The 17,809-nt window shown below is 42.3% G+C and overlaps 2 protein-coding genes across 2 annotated transcripts in view; one reads left to right on the top strand and one right to left on the bottom strand.

Moving 5' to 3' along the window:
- LOC105208737 (ceramide synthase) overlaps positions 1-17,809 on the bottom strand; it is a 47,298-nt gene that overhangs the window by 24,740 nt on the left and 4,749 nt on the right. The gene's annotated exons all lie outside the window — the stretch shown is intronic.
- Positions 7,862-16,366, top strand: LOC128922011 (uncharacterized). The gene has a single exon (XM_054231255.1). The coding sequence runs from the start codon at positions 7,933-7,935 to the stop codon at positions 14,521-14,523; it is 6,591 nt and encodes a 2,196-aa protein (XP_054087230.1). The 5' UTR covers positions 7,862-7,932; the 3' UTR covers positions 14,524-16,366.

The raw sequence follows: 17,809 nt of genomic DNA, 5'->3' as shown, positions 1-17,809 counted from the left end.
TGATTTTATAGATAGATGAGAGATAGTACACTTTTTCCTCCTCGACTCCCACTTACATGCAACGTTATGTAGGGAATTTAACAAATGAGATCTTCAATCAAAGCCTTTTGTAATTGTCTTCATTTTCTTTTAATTTATATCTTTTTTTCAAAATTATTTGTTCATTTCTGTATACAAATTCGAAATTTTCACGTTTGAACAAAATTTACAAATTACATATATAAAACAAAAACGTAAAGGACCACGTGACCCAAAATTAGCATGTTCAGCATGCGAGAGTAATTGACCAAAAAAAAAATAATAATAATAAATAAAAAACGCAACAAAAATTTAACTGATTTGTGGAAAAAGGGCGGTCTGTCACGCATTCTCCAATACAGTTACATATTTGTGTGATCGTGTAAAACAGTACATAGTGCACATATAAAATGACTTCAGCTAAAGCTCGCGGCGCAAAGCCCAAGTCCAGTCTTAAACGCGATGATGGACGCAACAAACGAAAAGGAAAGGAGGTGCGCGAACTATGGTTCAATCCGCACGCCAAGAAAAGGGGCGAAACGTTGGAGGAGATATACGGCTGTGACTGCGATTGTGATGTGATGCTAGACGAGAATGTGCAGCGGGAGCTGCGTCGGTTATCGAGAGTTTATTCACAGACGACAGTAGGCGAGGAAGACGATGATGACGAGGAAGGCAAATCAAAAGGATTTTTGTGTTTCAAAAAATCATCGCAACGATCGAAAAGTAAACAAAAAGAGGATAAAGAGAAGACAAAAAGAAGAAAATCAAAAGACAAGGAAGACAGGGAGAAGGCAAAGCGAGGAAAATCCAAGGAAAATGAAGACAGGGAGAAGGCAAAACGAAGAAAATCCAATGAAAGGGAATCACCGAGGAGAGAGCATGAACGGAAGAGTCGCAGTCGGCCGCCGTCATCTGTGAATGGCAGGTTCAAAACACAAGAGGAGGTTAGACACTATAGAGAACTCAAAAGAATCTATACCACCAAACCGAGACCGCGACAATCGAGAGCCAAGCCAACTGGTACAATATGTTTCAAGAAAAAGAAAGACAAGCGAAGGGAAGAAGATGCAGGAAATTCCCTTGAAAGTTCAAGCGATGATTCAGTATACAGCATAACGCAGGACAAACGCAAGTCGCAAGCAGAAAGCGCATTAAAATCAAGAGCGCGGTCTAACAAACGTGATGCCTCCTCGCGGCAGCGTCGCTCATTGCAGCGTAAGGACGATAAAAAACAAAAGGAAAAGGAAGAGAAAAAGAATAAAAAATCTAATGTGGGTTGCTGTGGCAAGCGCAAGAAATCCAAAGCTGATGAGGAAGAGGAGGAATTCGAGGCGTATAAACTAGCACAGAGCGCGCCCAAAAAAAGTAAAAAACCGACAGTACCACCGGAATGCGCACTTACACCCGATGAAATCGAGCTGCTCGAAAAGTTGAAGCAAACTTACGCAATGGAGGAACCTAAAGTCGTGAGAAAAGCACCACCACCATCACCACCAGAGGAGACAGGATGTTGCGGCTCGAAGTCTAAAAAAAAAAAACGTCGGCCCGAGGATGAATCATACACACCACGAAAGACCAAGTCAGCAGAAATCAACGTAAAACTTAAAAAGCCGCCGAAAAGTGGTAAAAGTAAATCAGACAGCTCCTTCTATACTTCGGGTAGAAAAGAAACGCATAACAAAACGAAGAAGAAACATAAAAACTGCTTTTGCTTTGATTGTATTAGAAGAAAATGTCAGAGTGGTAAACCAACTAAAAAGCACGCTAAGAAACCAAAAGAGAAAATCAAAATACAATATGTGAAACATCCCAAGGAACCAGTTATAAAGCCACATCATACACCAGAGAAGCCAAAGAAAAGTGATGATAGAAAGCCGAAACCAACGAAGACCATAAGTCAGGAAGAAGACTCTAACTTATCTTGCTGTACGTTCCAAAAGAACAAAACGAAGCAAGCAAAGCAGAAAGAAGCGATACCAAAATCGAAAAGTCCTGAGAGAGTGCGCAAAAAAACATCCGTTCTATCCTGCTGTTCTTTCACTAAGCGTGAGAAATCAAAGAAACCAGACGATGCGCAACAAAAGCCACCAACGCCCAAAGATCATGAAAAGTTACCAAAGAAAACGTCTAACGTTTCTTGCTGTTCGTTTTCTAAATCGGATAAATCAAAGAAAGAAGCTGATACTCAACAAAAACCACCGAAAGTTCGAAATAAGGAAAAGCCTCAAAAGAAAGAATCCAATGTGTCATGCTGTTCGATAACTAAAAAGGAAAAACCGAAGAAATTAGACGAAACTGCGCAAAAGCCACCAAAAGAAAAAGAAAGAGTACAAAAGGAGCCAAGAAATGTGATTTGTTGTCCGTTGACTACAAAGGATAAGCGCAAGCAATCAGATGGTTCTCAACAAAAGGCTCCCAAAAAGGAAGGGAGGAATTTATTTAATATGTGGTGCTGTACGTCCGATAAGAAGGACAAAACAAAGAAGGATCTCGATACGAAAAATGTCAAAAGTCAGGAGAAAATTTCAACGAAACCCACAAATACAACCTGTTGTTCGTTCAGCAAAAAGGTAGAATCCAAAAAATTATCAGAATCCGCAGAAAAGCCACGGGGAACCAAGCAAAAGATAAAGGTGAAGGAAAAATTAACCGCGGCATCCTGCTGCCCTGTCTTTAAAAAGGATAAGCATAAGAAATCAGATGATACTCCACAAAAGGTCCCCAAAAAGAAAGCATCTGAAATAACCTGCTGCTCAATTCACAAAAAAGATAAGCAAATGAAAACGAAAGATTCTCAACAAATGTCACCGAGAACTAAGGTAAAGGTAAAAATTAAAAAGAAAACATCCGACACATCCTGCTGTCCAATCTTCGACAAGGATAAGCCGAATAAAGTAGATGTACCTAAACGGAAACCCACGAAAGTTAAAAGCACAGAAAACTTGCAAAGAGAGACATCTTACATTTCTGTTTTTTCTTGTTGTTCTGTTGATAAGAATAAGCCAAAAACTGTGGATAGAACTAAAAAGAAATCAGTGAAACCTAAACGTAGAGAGAGAACACAAAATCCCTTCGAAATATTTTGTGCTTTTTGCAAGAAAAGGCGAAGTGGTAAACCAAAGCTCATGAAACCACTTACACCAATTAAATCTACAAGTCCTCCGCGACAAGATTCAATTAAACCGCAAGGTAGTAAGCCTAGAACTAAAACAAAATCCGTAATGTCGTTTCAAACCTGCTGGGATTGGTGTGACGATGATGGAGACGACAATGTGCCTATCAGAAGACAAACGGTGAAGAGAGAAACAAGCGCGGAAAAGCTAGAACAAACAGCGCCGAAGAGCAAGTCATCGTGCACATCCTTTTGGACTTGCTGTTCAAGCATGTGTGTTCCAAAGAAATCTAAGCCAGAAAGAAAATCAAAACGCAACGATAAGACAGAAAGTCGAAAACAAGCAGTAGATGAAGGAACTGTCATAACAAAACCGGAAAATATTTCTTACTGTAAGGCGCTCTATCAGGAATTTGAGAATCTAGCTAAGCAACAAAAATTATGTCCAATACTGTTGCCAGATACCAATTTGGACAAGAAATCAAACAAATATGGACTCTCTTACTGTCAACAAAACCTTTCGCAGCAGTCGGTAAAAGCATCCAGGTCAAGTTCAAGAACCAAATCTAGAAAGCAGCAACGATATCAAAAGAAAAATATAAAATCAAAAGCTAAAGAAGACAAAGAAATTCGGAAGAAGTTAGAACAACAGAAAGTAGCCAGCGTTACATACATTAAGCTGCCGAAACGTAATGTCAAAACAGATATGCAAAATGAGAACTCCAACAGTGACTCGGGTATTGAGAATGCGTATGTGCCTCAGTATGTGCTAGGCAAACCAGTCCAATTAGGCGTTTCCCAAGCACATGCCAGGAACATGACCTACAATCTCATACTAAATAGTGATACGCGTAGGCAGTCCGACAAGTATTTCAACAAGGGATTCATTTACGGTATCGGTTGTCAAAATTAAGGCAAAGTAACTACATTTTATATGTGACCGCAGTGACGACTGCCAATACAAAAACTGTATGTGGGTGGTCTCATGTAAGACGTAGTTTCTGTGTTAAATTTGTCAATATGCAATATGTGCTGAGGATCCAAAGAAATAAACTTAGTTTTCAAAGAGGGAAAAAGTTCAAAATCCATTTGGATCATTTTGTAATATTTCAACAATTTCATAGAATTTCTTCTTCTCACACAAACCATTTTGTATTAAGAAAGAAAATCATGCTTTTAATAAATCAATTATATTTATTTCCATTACAATTCCTTTCATTTCGCAAAAGACTACCGATAGAGTACCACCTTTATAGCTAATCCACAGTTATTGATCCTGAACTTGTCATTGAACCTGTGGAACTAGAAGAAAAGAAATGATTTGAGCTTACAATTTAGGTCTTTTTGATAGAACGGTTTGATTTCGTCAGTTCCTCGGTTCCGACTGAGGTTGTATTTCTAACGCAAACAGTTGGATCTTGTCTAAAACTTAAAAGAGATGGACTTACTGTGGTCTCCGCACTGAATAAATTATTGAGAGTCGTGATCTCGAGAGATCTCCGATAGAGGAACGACTGTAAACAGTTGGATCCTACTAAAAACTGAAAACAGACTGATCGCCTGGGGTCTCGGCACTCAAAAAGTTCTTGAGAGTCGTGATCTCGAGAGATCTTCGATAGTAGAACGATTTTAAACAGTTAGAATTCTGCTTGAATCCTTAAAACTTAAAAGAGACCGACCAACTGTGGTCTCCGCACTGAAAAGTTCTTTGGAGTCTAGATTTAATTCGAGATATATCCAATCGAGGAACGAATACATTCTGGATCCTGTTTAAAACATAAAAGAGACGGACAAACTATGGTCTCCGCACTGAATAAATTCTTGAGAATCGTGATTTAGTTCGAGGGATCTCCGATATAAGAACCAAGAGCTCCACCGAAGGGTTAAAAACATTGTAAAGCAATACAAGTGTTAAGTTCTTTGAGGGTTAAAAGTTTTCGAAATGTGTAAAGCCTCCATCAATTGGCGATAAATCGAAAATCAGAAAACAAAACTAAACACAAATACAGACAAATATTCAAACGCAAAATTACAAATGTGTATATAAATGGAAAGAAAATCGTCTTTTGAGTCACGCAACAAACGAAAACTGCAATCCGATGGGGAGAACAAGCGAACACGGCACAAGGGCGGCGGCAGCAATCAGCACAAACTTGATGGGGATATTCGAATGGAAACCATCATTTACAAGTTGGATAGTCGAAATAAAATTGTTTTGCCGCGAGTCGATGAAACAAATATGGACAATGCGTTTCTGCAATATGTAAAGGCACGCCTCGAAGAGAAGAACTCACCAACCGATAACGGTAATGGCAGAAGACACAGCAACGAAAAAACGAGGAGGCACGAGCACACGCGCAACTCAAAACGTTATAGTTACGACACTGATGCGTCCATGGAGGAACGCACATATGCACGGAATAGCACTAGAAAAGAACACAGGGGTTCAAGAAATGGACGACATAATCACTACGGTGATGAGCAAAGAAGATCGTACGTTTCCGAAAAGCGTCCTTCATCGAATGGGTATGAAAGAAATGTAGGCTTTTGCAGCTGCAAACAAGGACGCAACAACAGTGTTGCCATGCCGCAGGAAATGGACCAAAATCCAGCACCTGTGAATCGACGACATAGCCACGCAGATGACGAAAGAAGAATGTCGTATATTTCTGATAAACGACCATCGGATGGGTACGATGGAAATGTAGGCGCTTGCAGCTGCAAAAAACGGCGCAACAACAGTGCTACATTGCCGCAGGAAATGGATCAAAATCCGGCACCTGTAAATCGACGATATAGTTACGCCGATGACGAAAGAAGAATGTCGTATATTTCTGATAAACGGCCATCGGAGGAGTACGATGAAAATGTAGACGCTTGCAGCTGGACCCCATATGTTAACCGCCCATCGGATGGTTACGATGGAAATGTAGACGCTTACAGCTGGACCCCATATAATAGCCGCCCATCGGATGCGTACGATGGGAATGTAGGCTCTTGCGACTGCAACCGACGCAGAGCCAGCGAAATGGCTTACCCACGCGAACAAAATGTGACGACGGTGAACGGTCAAAATATTTGCGATTTGAATGAAGAGCAAATGCTGCAATGTTTCCAGCTGGTTTTCAGAAAACTATGCACACTACAGAATGGTAATGGCACGCGACTGGAAATAGATCTTGACACTACAAATCAGGCCGAAAGTCCTCCGGTGAACTATAATGACATGCAGGCGTCCAGTACACCCGTTGAAAACCAATTGTCCATACAGCACCCACCAACAAACATCCAAATATATGCTGAGCCCGTATCGACGCCATCAACTCGTTCCCCGCGAAATACGCCACCATCGTATACGCTGCCGCCACCGCAGCCACCACCACCAGGAGAAAGAGCGCGTGGTAGCGGTATGACACAAAAAGCTTATTTTTATCCAAGCACTCCCAAACGTGATTTCACAGAGCCAGTTGAAACGCGCATTTTGGGTAAGCAATTCGATGTCAACGAGCAGCAAATCGCCAGTACAGTTGACAATCCAAATGAAAACGCTACAATACAGTCGGTTGGCGATGCGGAACCGATCATTGAAGACCCACAACCAAATCAACAGTACGCTACTCAAGTAGCCGCTCCGACAGAACAACATTTCGAACAACAACAGCAACATCAGCAATACGAACAACAACCGCATAACCAATTGGAAACTGTCGAAGAACACAGCAGTCTCACAGCCATGGAAAATTATCCCACAGAATTCAATCGAGAGAGCATGTTAAGAAGTTCTACACAGTCCGGTGCTGCCGTCGGCCGGCAAAGCTTAGAGAGCGGTTATGCACAGAACAGAGACAGTCAACAGTCGGGACAACATAATTCTGCACCACAGCAAATTGACTCGGGTACACCTCAGCACCAAGCGCTACCTCAACCGCATAACGCAAATCTGGAGGTACTAATGGGCATAAACGCGGCGAACCAACAAAATGCTGCGGCACAGCAAATTGACTCAGGTACACCTCAGCACCAAGCGCTAACTCAACCGCAAGACACAAGTGTGGAGGTACTAATGGGCGTGAACTCTTCGAATCCAGCCGATTTCACAGGGAGTATCGGCAAGCATTCATATCAGAATGGTCCAATCCCCATGACATTTCCAATGGCACCAAATTTAAATCCAAATTCATTCTTGAGACAGGACATGGCTCCACCAAACACAAGCTATTTAAATCCAAACACACTAATTAGAGAGCACACGCCCCAACCGAACACAAACTATCCTATCTATCCGTACGGTTTTAAAAATGGTCTACAAAAATTATCAGCCGACAGTGTTCAAATCATACCGAATGTTACGGTACTGGATTATAATGAAACTTGTTGCTCCATTCCAATATGCTCTCCGGTTAGCAATACGAGTTATGAGTATATTCTGATGCGTGTCAAAAAGAACAGACATTTTTGAAGTGCTAATGTAAAAGGGTTGAAGTCAGTGGAACTACTTCCAAGTCTATAAGTAGGACTCAAACCGAAATCAGTAGTGCTAAATCGAATTAAACTACGTATACTTGGACTAACCCTAAGTAAACGTTCCGAAACTCAAAGTGAGCATTTTTTAGTAGTGCTAAATCCAAAGTTACAACTTTTGAGTGGAAATAAAATAATATTTTTTTTCGTTGGATGGCAATCGCTCGTACCTTTCAATTCATAGAGAATTTGAATATGAAAAAATATTGGCAGTTAATTTGAAAATAGACTAGAAGAAAATTTTCAATTTTTCAAACGTAAAATTATAAATGTGAATAATGTCGCGACGGCTCTTGACGTTTAATGGGTCAAACTATGAAAGCTGGTATTTACCACAATCAGTGACCACAAACGCTTTCGGAGAAGGCAAAATAAGACGTCAAAAGGGCGGCGGTCGAAGATGTTATGACGATGATGTGAAGACGCACAGAAATTGTCGCGGCAGGAACAGGCATTTCTACCATCGGACATGGTACGCAAATAACAGTGATAGTGATAGAGCTGCAGAAACAGCCAGCGACTCCGAGATTACCGTTATGACAAGCAGCAGTAAAAGCAGAGAGCGGCAACGAAAGCATAGTCGTAGGCGACGAACATACGATGACACGGTATACAAAGCCGATGATGAATGCGATCACATGAGGAGAAAAAATGCGACGGACACGAAAAATTGTAAGCGAGCTTCGAAGGAGCTCCCATTAATGGCTACAACGACAATAAGATCACAAGCGGGGCAAAGTGGGAATTACATGGAACAGAACGCAGCAACTAAAAATATGCCTGCGAAAGACCCAGCTATTGATGAAACCGCTGGCACTACAAAGGAAATGCTACGATTTATGGATACGCTGTATCGAAGTTTGGGGAATGTGCAAGATGAGAAGGCAGCTAATAATATGGCACAGACACGAGCGGGCAAAGCAACAAAACTGCCACAAATATTAGAAAATACGAGCCTCACGTATCAAAACGAGCAAATCGGCAGAGATGTGCCACAGAACTCGTTTAATTATGAACAAAATTATGAACACTTTGACATGCAGTTGCCACAGCAAATAGTCGATCAAACGCATATATCCCACGTACCCACGCAAAACCCTTGTTATGCGACTTGTAATAAGAATTCGGTGTGCTCACAAAATGCGACAACTTGCAAACAACAATGTCTTCAAAGACCGCAATGTGCGCCAACAGCAACACAGCCACAGAGATTTCCACCAAGTGTCAATACACCAATGCCACAGCCGTGCGTTCCAGCGCCAGAGATGCGCTCCAACTGTCAACCTACGCGTTGTATACCACAACGTTGTGCGTTTCCGGAATATTTGTCCACCCGCTACTCACCATCTACGCCACAAGCGCTACATTCATCGTTGCCGCAAGTGTGTATGCCAGGACCAAACACACAACCGATGGTATGCACTGGACCGCCATCAGCCGTACCAACACAAGCCTCGATACAAACTCTACCACCAGGAATGTATAAGTCTTATGTCGAAGAATATGTGCTCTCGCGCCAGCAGCAGCAAGCGGCGCATCAAGGGATAGTGACTAGAGAATCTCTTGAAAAGGCGACCCCGCTTGTTGGAGCGCCATCACATTTTAATACAAATCACACTGATTTTAGTTTTCGCAGGAACTCACGGGATCAATCCTATCGGACAAGTCGTCAAAGCACGGAAGAAAATGTGCACAGCCTTGTGAGAGAGCCACACCATTTAAATAAGAAACTGAAGCCAGGTACTGCAAGCGAAAACTTTGATTTATACGCAGATTCCTTAAACAAACATAGTGCGAAAGTAAGAAATTCAGCGGGAGAAACCGTGAATTCAAATGGAAATATACAGACTTACAATTCTAATGTAATCAATGTCGACGAGTTGATTGAGAGAAACGCAGACGTGGAAAGCAAAACGAACGGAAGTAGAGCAAGTGAACAAGAGGAAACGGAGCGTAGAAATAGTAAAACGCTGCAACACGACGCAAGCCGCGAAAGTAGAGGAAGCGCGCAAATAAAAGGGAGCCGCGAAAGTAGAGGGATACCGCAAATGAAAGGGAGCCACGAAAGTAGAGAGAGCGCGCAAATGAAAGCGAGCCACGAAAGTAGAGGGAGCGCGCAAATAAAAGGGAGCCGCGAAAGTAGAGAGATCCCGCAAATGAAAGGGAGCCACGACAGTAGACAGAGCGCGCAAATAAAAGGAAGTCGCGATAGTAGAGGAAGTGAGCAAATGAGTGGGAGCCGCGAAAGTAGAGAGAGCGCGCTAATAAAAGGGAGTCGCGATAGCAGAAATCACCAGCAAGAGGAAGATAGTCGCATGGGTAGAAAAAACGAACCAGAGAAAGTTGATCGCGAAGGCAGAAGAAATGAGAAAGTTGGAGCTCATAGAGAATCTAAAACGAACGGGGAAAGTAAGTACAAGAAAAAACGCGACAGCAACTCCGAATCTAATACCGAAACGGGTATAGAAAACAAAATGCTGAAAATAACTGCGAGCAACTTTAAGAAGAACAGCGAGGAAAAAGAATTGGCGGACAGAGAGCGCAAAGGTGGCGCGAATTCAATTAGTAGCTGTGACAGCGATTATTTACGTGAATGCTTACGCAGAAAATGCGAAAAGCATAAAAACAAAAAAAGAAACCAACGTCACAGGGATTCTTTTAGTGGCAGCGATAGTGAAGAAACCTCTAATGGCTACTCGGGATACAGCAGTTACAGCAGAAGAGACGCGCGACGCAAGCACCATACAAAGTACATGCCTATGGCTAGCGAGAGTGACGATGATATGGACTATAGTTTAAGTAGAACTTCGTGCAAAGAACTGAAAAAGTGTTGTAGTCGCATAGTAGCGATTTGTCGCATGGCTAGAGATACAGCCGGCACACAAACGGAGCAATGGGATGATGGCGTGTCGCTGCGTCCGCAGAAGTCCAACAAATTGGTGGACTGTTTACCCAAGAGCATTGCAGATGGCTTAGCCGCGGCGAATCCCAGAGTTATGCAGCAAATTATGCAGCTAAACCGAGATAGAAGAAAGTGTAGAGTTTGCGCCTGTGGTGTGCTGGACGATACGGGTGCGCCGGTCGTGAAGGACGATATGATTATATTGAAATTTGACGAGAACGAGCCCAAGTTACCCACACGAGCGTGCATGGAACGTAGATCGCACTGCACATGCAATTGCGACTGCAAATTGTCGGATACGGAATCGGAAATCATAAGAGAGATAATAAGGAAAAAGCGTTTGCGAGAGAAAGCCAATCGTATATGTGCGTTAACACAGAACAAATATGATGCATGTGATTGTCATTCGGCTTGTGCCTTCGTGGATGACGACGATGAACGCGAATTTATCGAGAAGTTGCTTAGAAGGCAACGCATGAATCGCGAACGAGAGAGAGACAGAACGCAAGGACAAAATACCAATGAAGATTGCGCATGCGATTGTGTATGCGATTGCGCTTCGAAAGCTAAGGAGCTGGCCGTAGAGATTATGCATGAGATGGTGAAAAGTCACATACAAAAAATTGTCACTGACGAATTACAGCATAAAACACGTTCACCGCGTGAACCTGAGAATGCTTCTGTAAACTCTAGTGAGACTATGACTAGTAATGAGCAAGTGAGTGAAGAAAGCATTAGAAGTAAACCTCGAGCCGGTGTTTGCACTTGCTGCGATTGTGCCAATAGGCCAAAAGTCAGATCTCAGCCAGAGATTGTCAAACAAAAATCTGGTGTATGCACTTGCGATTCATGTGGGAGCTCATTAGCAGCCACTAAAGTTAGGAAAGCGACACCACAAAGATACGGATGCACTTGCAAAGCAGATGAAACGGTGGTAGCTAAAAATAAGAAAACTGCACCACAACTCCCAACGCTCAATCCTAAAACAGAGAGAATTAAACCGAAAGACAGTCCAAGAGCGCCTTCTAAAGTTGAAAAAAAGAAACCGCAGACATTGGAATGTACTTGTACTTGCAATTCAGACAACAGTCGTAGAGCATCTGCTAAAAGTGAGAGAATTAAACCACAGACCTTTAAATGCATTTGTACTTGCGATCCAGATGATAGTCCCAGAGCATCAGCTAAAATTGAGAGAACGAAACCACAGATCTTTGAATGCACTTGTGAGTCAGACGACAGTGAAACAGTGACACCTGAAAGTGAGAGAATTATATCACGATCTGTTGTGTGCACCTGCGACTCCGACGAAATCCCAATAGTGACCACTAAAAGTGAGATAATGAAGCCAAGAATGTTTGATTGCACCTGTGATTCCGAAAGCCGAACAGTGACGCAAACATTCACGAGAACAATAGAACTATTAAGTGGGGGCGCGACAAAAAACGAAATGGCCGGCATGAAAAGACAAAGCAATGACAGCTCAGAACAGCCAAAAACGAAGAGGACGTCCGCTAAGACGCATGGTAAAAATAGTAAGCGTAGCAGTAAGTCAGCCGAAGACAACGAAGACGATTATATAACAGTGAGACAAAAAAATAAGGCAACAGAACGTAAAAGTGATGCAAGTTCGAAGGGTGCAGTAAGAAAAAGTGGACAAGAGAGCAGAAGGAGTACGCTGGCGACGGCACAAGAGAGTAGAAGGAGTACGATGGAAGCCCAACCAGAGAGTAGAAAGAGTACGCTGAAACCGCAACCGGAGAATAGATGGAGTTCGCTGGCAACGCCACAAGAGAGTAGAAGCAGTTCTCTGGCAACGCAACCAGAGCATAGAAGGAGTTCGCTGGCAACCCAACGAGAGAGTTACAGCGATAAGAATACAATGGATCAGCAAGTTAACAGCGACAGCAGCTCCGGTGAGCGAGATGATATATTGTCAATAAAAAACAGCGCTGACGAAGAGTTTGTGCCACCCAGCTACTATAAAGACCAAATGATTGCACAGAGTAAAGTTACGGTTAGGTCGTATCAACCAGGACCAACCAAACCAACAGACGATGAGCTTAAAAGGTGTAGGGCTGATTGCGCTTGTAGAGAGACGCCTAAAATAGAAGCCGTAGAAGGGAAAGAGCATGAGCAACAGGTCAAGGCACAACCAAGATCCATTAAAACAATCAAAGCAAAGAAAGACATCGAACGTGTCTTCAACGACATACAGGAGTATGCTTTGAGTAACGCTAGGAATATGGAGCGTACAATGGTACCTGAATACAAACTCAGCGACGAAGACGATTCACTAAGAGCTGACAGCGTTCAGGAATCAATACAAAAATTCATTGACATAAAAGCAAGCAAGAAAGCGCAGGCTAGTTGTACCGTAACGGGTTATCCGAAGATAAACAAAAATGCAGAACGCAATACACAAGCAAGTTTAGAGAGTGAAGCGCAAAACTTTGATTCTGATAAGCTTATGGAACAAAGAGCGGCACTTTGCGACGAACTGACCATGAACAAGCTGCTGCCACAACACTCCCTGAGAACATTGCTTACCAAACTCTCCAGTCCAGACGGCAAACTCAACGCCACATATGAATTCAATCCACAGGCTAAGGAGAGCTTGCGTTTAGCAAAAATTAATGCAAGTAAAATGTTGAATATGTCAAGTGCCATTAAGCGTAAACTTAGTCCCACTACAGTAATGGCGCAATCTTTGCGTATGTCGGGTAAACAGTCGAAACCTGACTCAGTTGCTACAAACCTTGTTAGTGAAACGAGACAATTGAAACCGCCAAACAACACGCCATCTTTAGTTAAGAGCCATGGGCTGAGCGCGGAGGAAAGCTTGTCTCAACAACAACAGCACAACACAGCGACGGTGATAAATCGTCGAGACGGCTTAAGTAATAAATTTGCAAGGAAATCTCTCATACCTTTGCCCGTAAATAGCAACACTTGGCGCGCTGTGAAACAAGCGAAATCAGTCTCAAAGCGCTCGAGCGCGGAGGAGCGCGCAAATACGCGACCGCTTATAGACCAAACGAGCGATTCTAATCACCAGATTACACGACTGTGGCCTGAACAAGCTGTCACAGCAGTACAATGCCTCAAACATGAGAATGAGCAGGCGCAAATTCAAAACACAGCCAACGGCGCGATCGAAGGCTTACTGGGTGCCAAACAACTTACCAAATCTCAGTCTAACATAGAGCTCAGTTACGGCTTGAGTTACAGTACGACACGTCCGCGTTTGGAAAGCGGCAGGAATAAAGAATTATCGAAACTTTCGAGTCAAGAGTCCAGTAGCTCTGCTGTACCCACGCAAAGATCGAAAAATACTAAAGAAACTTTAGGCAACACAAAAACCGTGAATCCGCAATTCAAAATGGTAAATATACTGTCCGCCGCCAATCATTGTCCCACTAGTTCTAGTGGTCTCTCCAGTGAATCCTGCCAAACGAATGGCTCACAGGCTCAAAACGAACAGCGCTGTGCACGTTGTAGAGCTTTTTATAGGAAAACAGGCGACCACCGTAATTTGCCAGAGTTACAGGGGCACATGAATAGGACTCTAAATGTGCCACAACCGCGTACTAATCCAGCATTTCTTCCAGCAACGATACACGCCACACCCAAGCAACGCCGCCACGCGGAACGCTACAGTATAACGGATGATGAGCAAACGGATTCGGACATAGAATGCATTACGGTGGAGTATAGCGGCAGCGAAGGTGACACCTACGCGCAATATCAGGAAGAGTTGCAACGAAAGCAGCAATTATGGCGCAAAGGCACTGTTAAGGAGGCGCTTGAAGTTGAGGAACGTGAGGAGCGCGCTAGAAATTTGCAGCGCACCACATTAACCGGTGAATGCCTGGAACGCGCCATACACTATCCGACGCGCGTCTGGAACGAGGAGCGCAGACAGCTGAATTTACAGCGCAATGGTGCTGGCCTCTTTGCACCGCTTTAAATATAATTTTTTTGATTCCTTGCTTAAAAAATTCTTTCGGGAAGTTCCTAATGTAATGCGTAGAAACTGCCTTTCTTCTACATATGCTCGAAATTTGTTATTGTTATGTGCGACTTGTGGAACGAGACAGTTTTTAAGTAGTGCAAATTTTCGCAATGAAGACTGGCCGGAATTTAGACGTTTCATAAAAATTTTGCAAGTCCACATCACAGTAACCTATACTAGCATATTAAACAGTTCACATATTTGTAATTATGCGTTTGAAAATATACAATAAAATATTTTTACTCGTACGTACTCTTTATCTCATCTGAATTGGGAAGTCAGTCCTAAGGTAAAGCAAGAAATTCAACGATCCCACATAACTTTCTCATGAACTCTTCAAAGGTTAAGGCATTTGCGACGGAAAAAATCTTATATAGAGGTCCTAAATCGTTAATATTTCCTTTAAGGTAAGTCTAGAACACAAGATCTTATGAATCTTGTAAGTATTTTTTGCGAAGAATTCTTATGAACACCTCAAGGGTTTAGGCATACGAGACGGAAAAATTCTTAAAGAGAGTAAATCGTGGATCTTTCCTTTCAGTTAAGTCTAGGGCATAAGGCACTAGATCTTACGAACCTTAAAACTATGTTTTGAGAAAACTTATCTTGAACAATACAAGGGTTAAGGCATTAGTGACGGAGAAAATCTTTCAGAGAGGTACTAAATCGTTGGTCTTTCATTTAAGGTAAGACCTTAAGAACTTTAAAAGTAAATTTTGATAAGATTTCCCTTGAACCATTCAAGGGTTAAGTTATTCGTCACAGAGAAAATCTTAAAGAGATCCTAAATCGTAGATCTTTCATTTAAGAAAAGTCTAGAACCAACTGGATGGATGTCATTCAACGAATCGTTCATAACTGTAAACACGAGACCTTACGAACCGTGGAAGTAAATTTTGAAAAGATTTACTTTCGCCGCATGCTGTGTAAACTGCTTAAACGACAAACGATCTCTGGCTACACTTACAATATTTGTTTACAGACGATATTTGATTCTCGTCTTCACCTTACAAAAAGTTCTCAAAAAAAAAAAATTCAAGGAAATTCAACATAAAAAATAAAAACTTAGTAAAAACATTAAAAAAAACGCGTAAAATTCAAACGTAAGTTTTTGCTAAAACTTCATTCCACACAGAACTGCGATATCTGCGCGTTCCAAGAAGAGTTACCAAAGCTTGAATTGTCATAAAATTTTCATAAATTTCATTCATTTATTTTTTGGCTACAGAAAAGAAGCATTGAAAGACACATTGTGGGCCTGTAACTTTCCAAAAAAAAATGGAGTATTTGCCAATTTTCAGCGGCAGTTTACCCAAATGCGCAAATAACAATCAACCGACAGCTAATAGTACGGTGCAGAACAGAGAAATGTTTTGGCGCAATAAGAATAAGCTGCAGCGAGCCTTGTCCGTCGTCGAAATGGAATATTACCGTAACGCCAGTAGCGCCATCTTTTTGCCACGCAATTTAAGCGCTGCGGATATGTTCAAACAGGAACCCACCACCAAGATCTTACCGGCTTTCATGTTTCGAAATTCAAGCCTAACGAAGAAGAAACCACAACGCCGCCGAAAACGTAGATTTTTCGTTTAAGAAATGTCCAATTCGAAAGGCAAGGGAAACACGCCCACATGGAAAGCGGTCAAATTAGCAGGCAAAATTTTGATGATTCTTGTTTAAAATATTTGAAAATAGCTCAAAATTCGCATAACTGTTTAACGCAACCGCTTTCAAAAACGCGCACAGTTGAGAGAACTGTGTTTTAGCCAAAAAATAAATTAATGTTAGAAATTTGAAAGGGATATCTTTTATTTAAGACCGATATCGAGCGCTTCGCGGTCAAAGGTAGATAGATGATTAAATGGCACTTCGGAGACTATTTAGAGCTAATACTGATCGCCTGTCAGACCGCTAAGAGGAAGCTGTGGTCTTGCAAAAACAGAGGTTTACCGGACTTACTGTTTAAGCGCCAATCACCAGTCAAACCGCTAAACAAGGAACTCTTCAGAGGAGGAGCTGTGATTGTGTAATCTACAGAGCTAATAATTTAAAATATCGTTTAGTTTGCTCCTTGGAACCATTACCATTATCGCCCCTGAGATGGACAATCGAGCTAAACAATGACTCTTCGAAGAATGAGGTCAATGAGGTTTAATGGACTTACTGTTAAATTTTTACGAAACGATTCTACACAGCTGACATGTTTACTATGGATTTTTGTTTAAATAAAAAAGGACCGTCGTTTCCTTGGGACCATTACCATAATCGCCACCGAGATGGACAAGTTCGAGTTCGACAACCTTGTGTATTGCACTTTCTAGTACGAGAAATGAAAGAAGTCGCTTCAGAGAACCATCCTTTATAAAAAAATACCCCTGAGCGAACTCCCTACCTCCCCCTGTGTTCTTTCTTTTGTGTCTTGAGCACTGTACGAACAGAAAATGTGTAGTGTAGAGGCTTGTAATAGATATGCATGAATTTTTCTGTAACTTTTCTTTCGAGTCAATCGGTTGCGTCGTTCAAAAGCTGTTTACTTCTATTTTCCGGCAGACAATTAACAAAATTAGACAACAATAAAAAAATAAAAATAAAAAATGCCAAAATTTCCTATTTACGGGCCCATACTATTTGATAAAGGTGAAATTTGTCCGCACAATAAAATCGCAAAGACCGTTAAGCGTGTTTATCACCGCGAACCGCCCATTCGGCTCAACGATGTCTGTCAAATGCGTAAGCTCGGCGATCATAAGTTTCAACCCGAATATGAGCGCAACAACAGCAATTATCTGTGGCATGTGACGCTAAACACCGGCAACAATCCGTATGTGGGCGCCACACCGAAGATTGAGTCGAATGTGAGTAGGGTGGGGACCGCCTGGAACTTACACAATATGGTATTCGAGAAGATGCGCAACGGGTTGCGTCGTTATTGTGCGCAAACGCCGACGCAAAAGCCATGCGATACTACCGCTGTGGAATGGATAATGAAACCCCGCGAACTGGCGGACGACTCGTCACAGGAGGGTTACATTGGGACGCGCCATACACGGAAGAAGCGCATACGCTCTGCACAGTCCACGCCGCCAGTGACATCTAACTGTAAAAAGCGTTCACTGTTTCTTGAATCCAAAGCGCGCCGTAACAAGTACTCGCTATCGGCGCATTTCGCAGAAGCGCTGGCCAAGAACAAAAAAAATCTGGAGAACGAGAAGCGACGCATAGACACTGAACGTGTCGAAGG

Source organism: Zeugodacus cucurbitae, chromosome 5, assembly GCF_028554725.1.
Source record: "Zeugodacus cucurbitae isolate PBARC_wt_2022May chromosome 5, idZeuCucr1.2, whole genome shotgun sequence".
Classification (NCBI taxonomy): domain Eukaryota; kingdom Metazoa; phylum Arthropoda; class Insecta; order Diptera; family Tephritidae; genus Zeugodacus; species Zeugodacus cucurbitae.
The sequence above is the reverse complement of the archived record's forward strand: the minus strand, read 5'-3'. Positions and strand labels throughout refer to the sequence as shown.

Excerpts from the sequence above, each read along its gene's own strand:
- LOC128922011 (XM_054231255.1), top strand. The coding sequence starts at position 7,933 with ATGTCGCGACGGCTCTTGACGTTTAATGGGTCAAACTATGAAAGCTGG.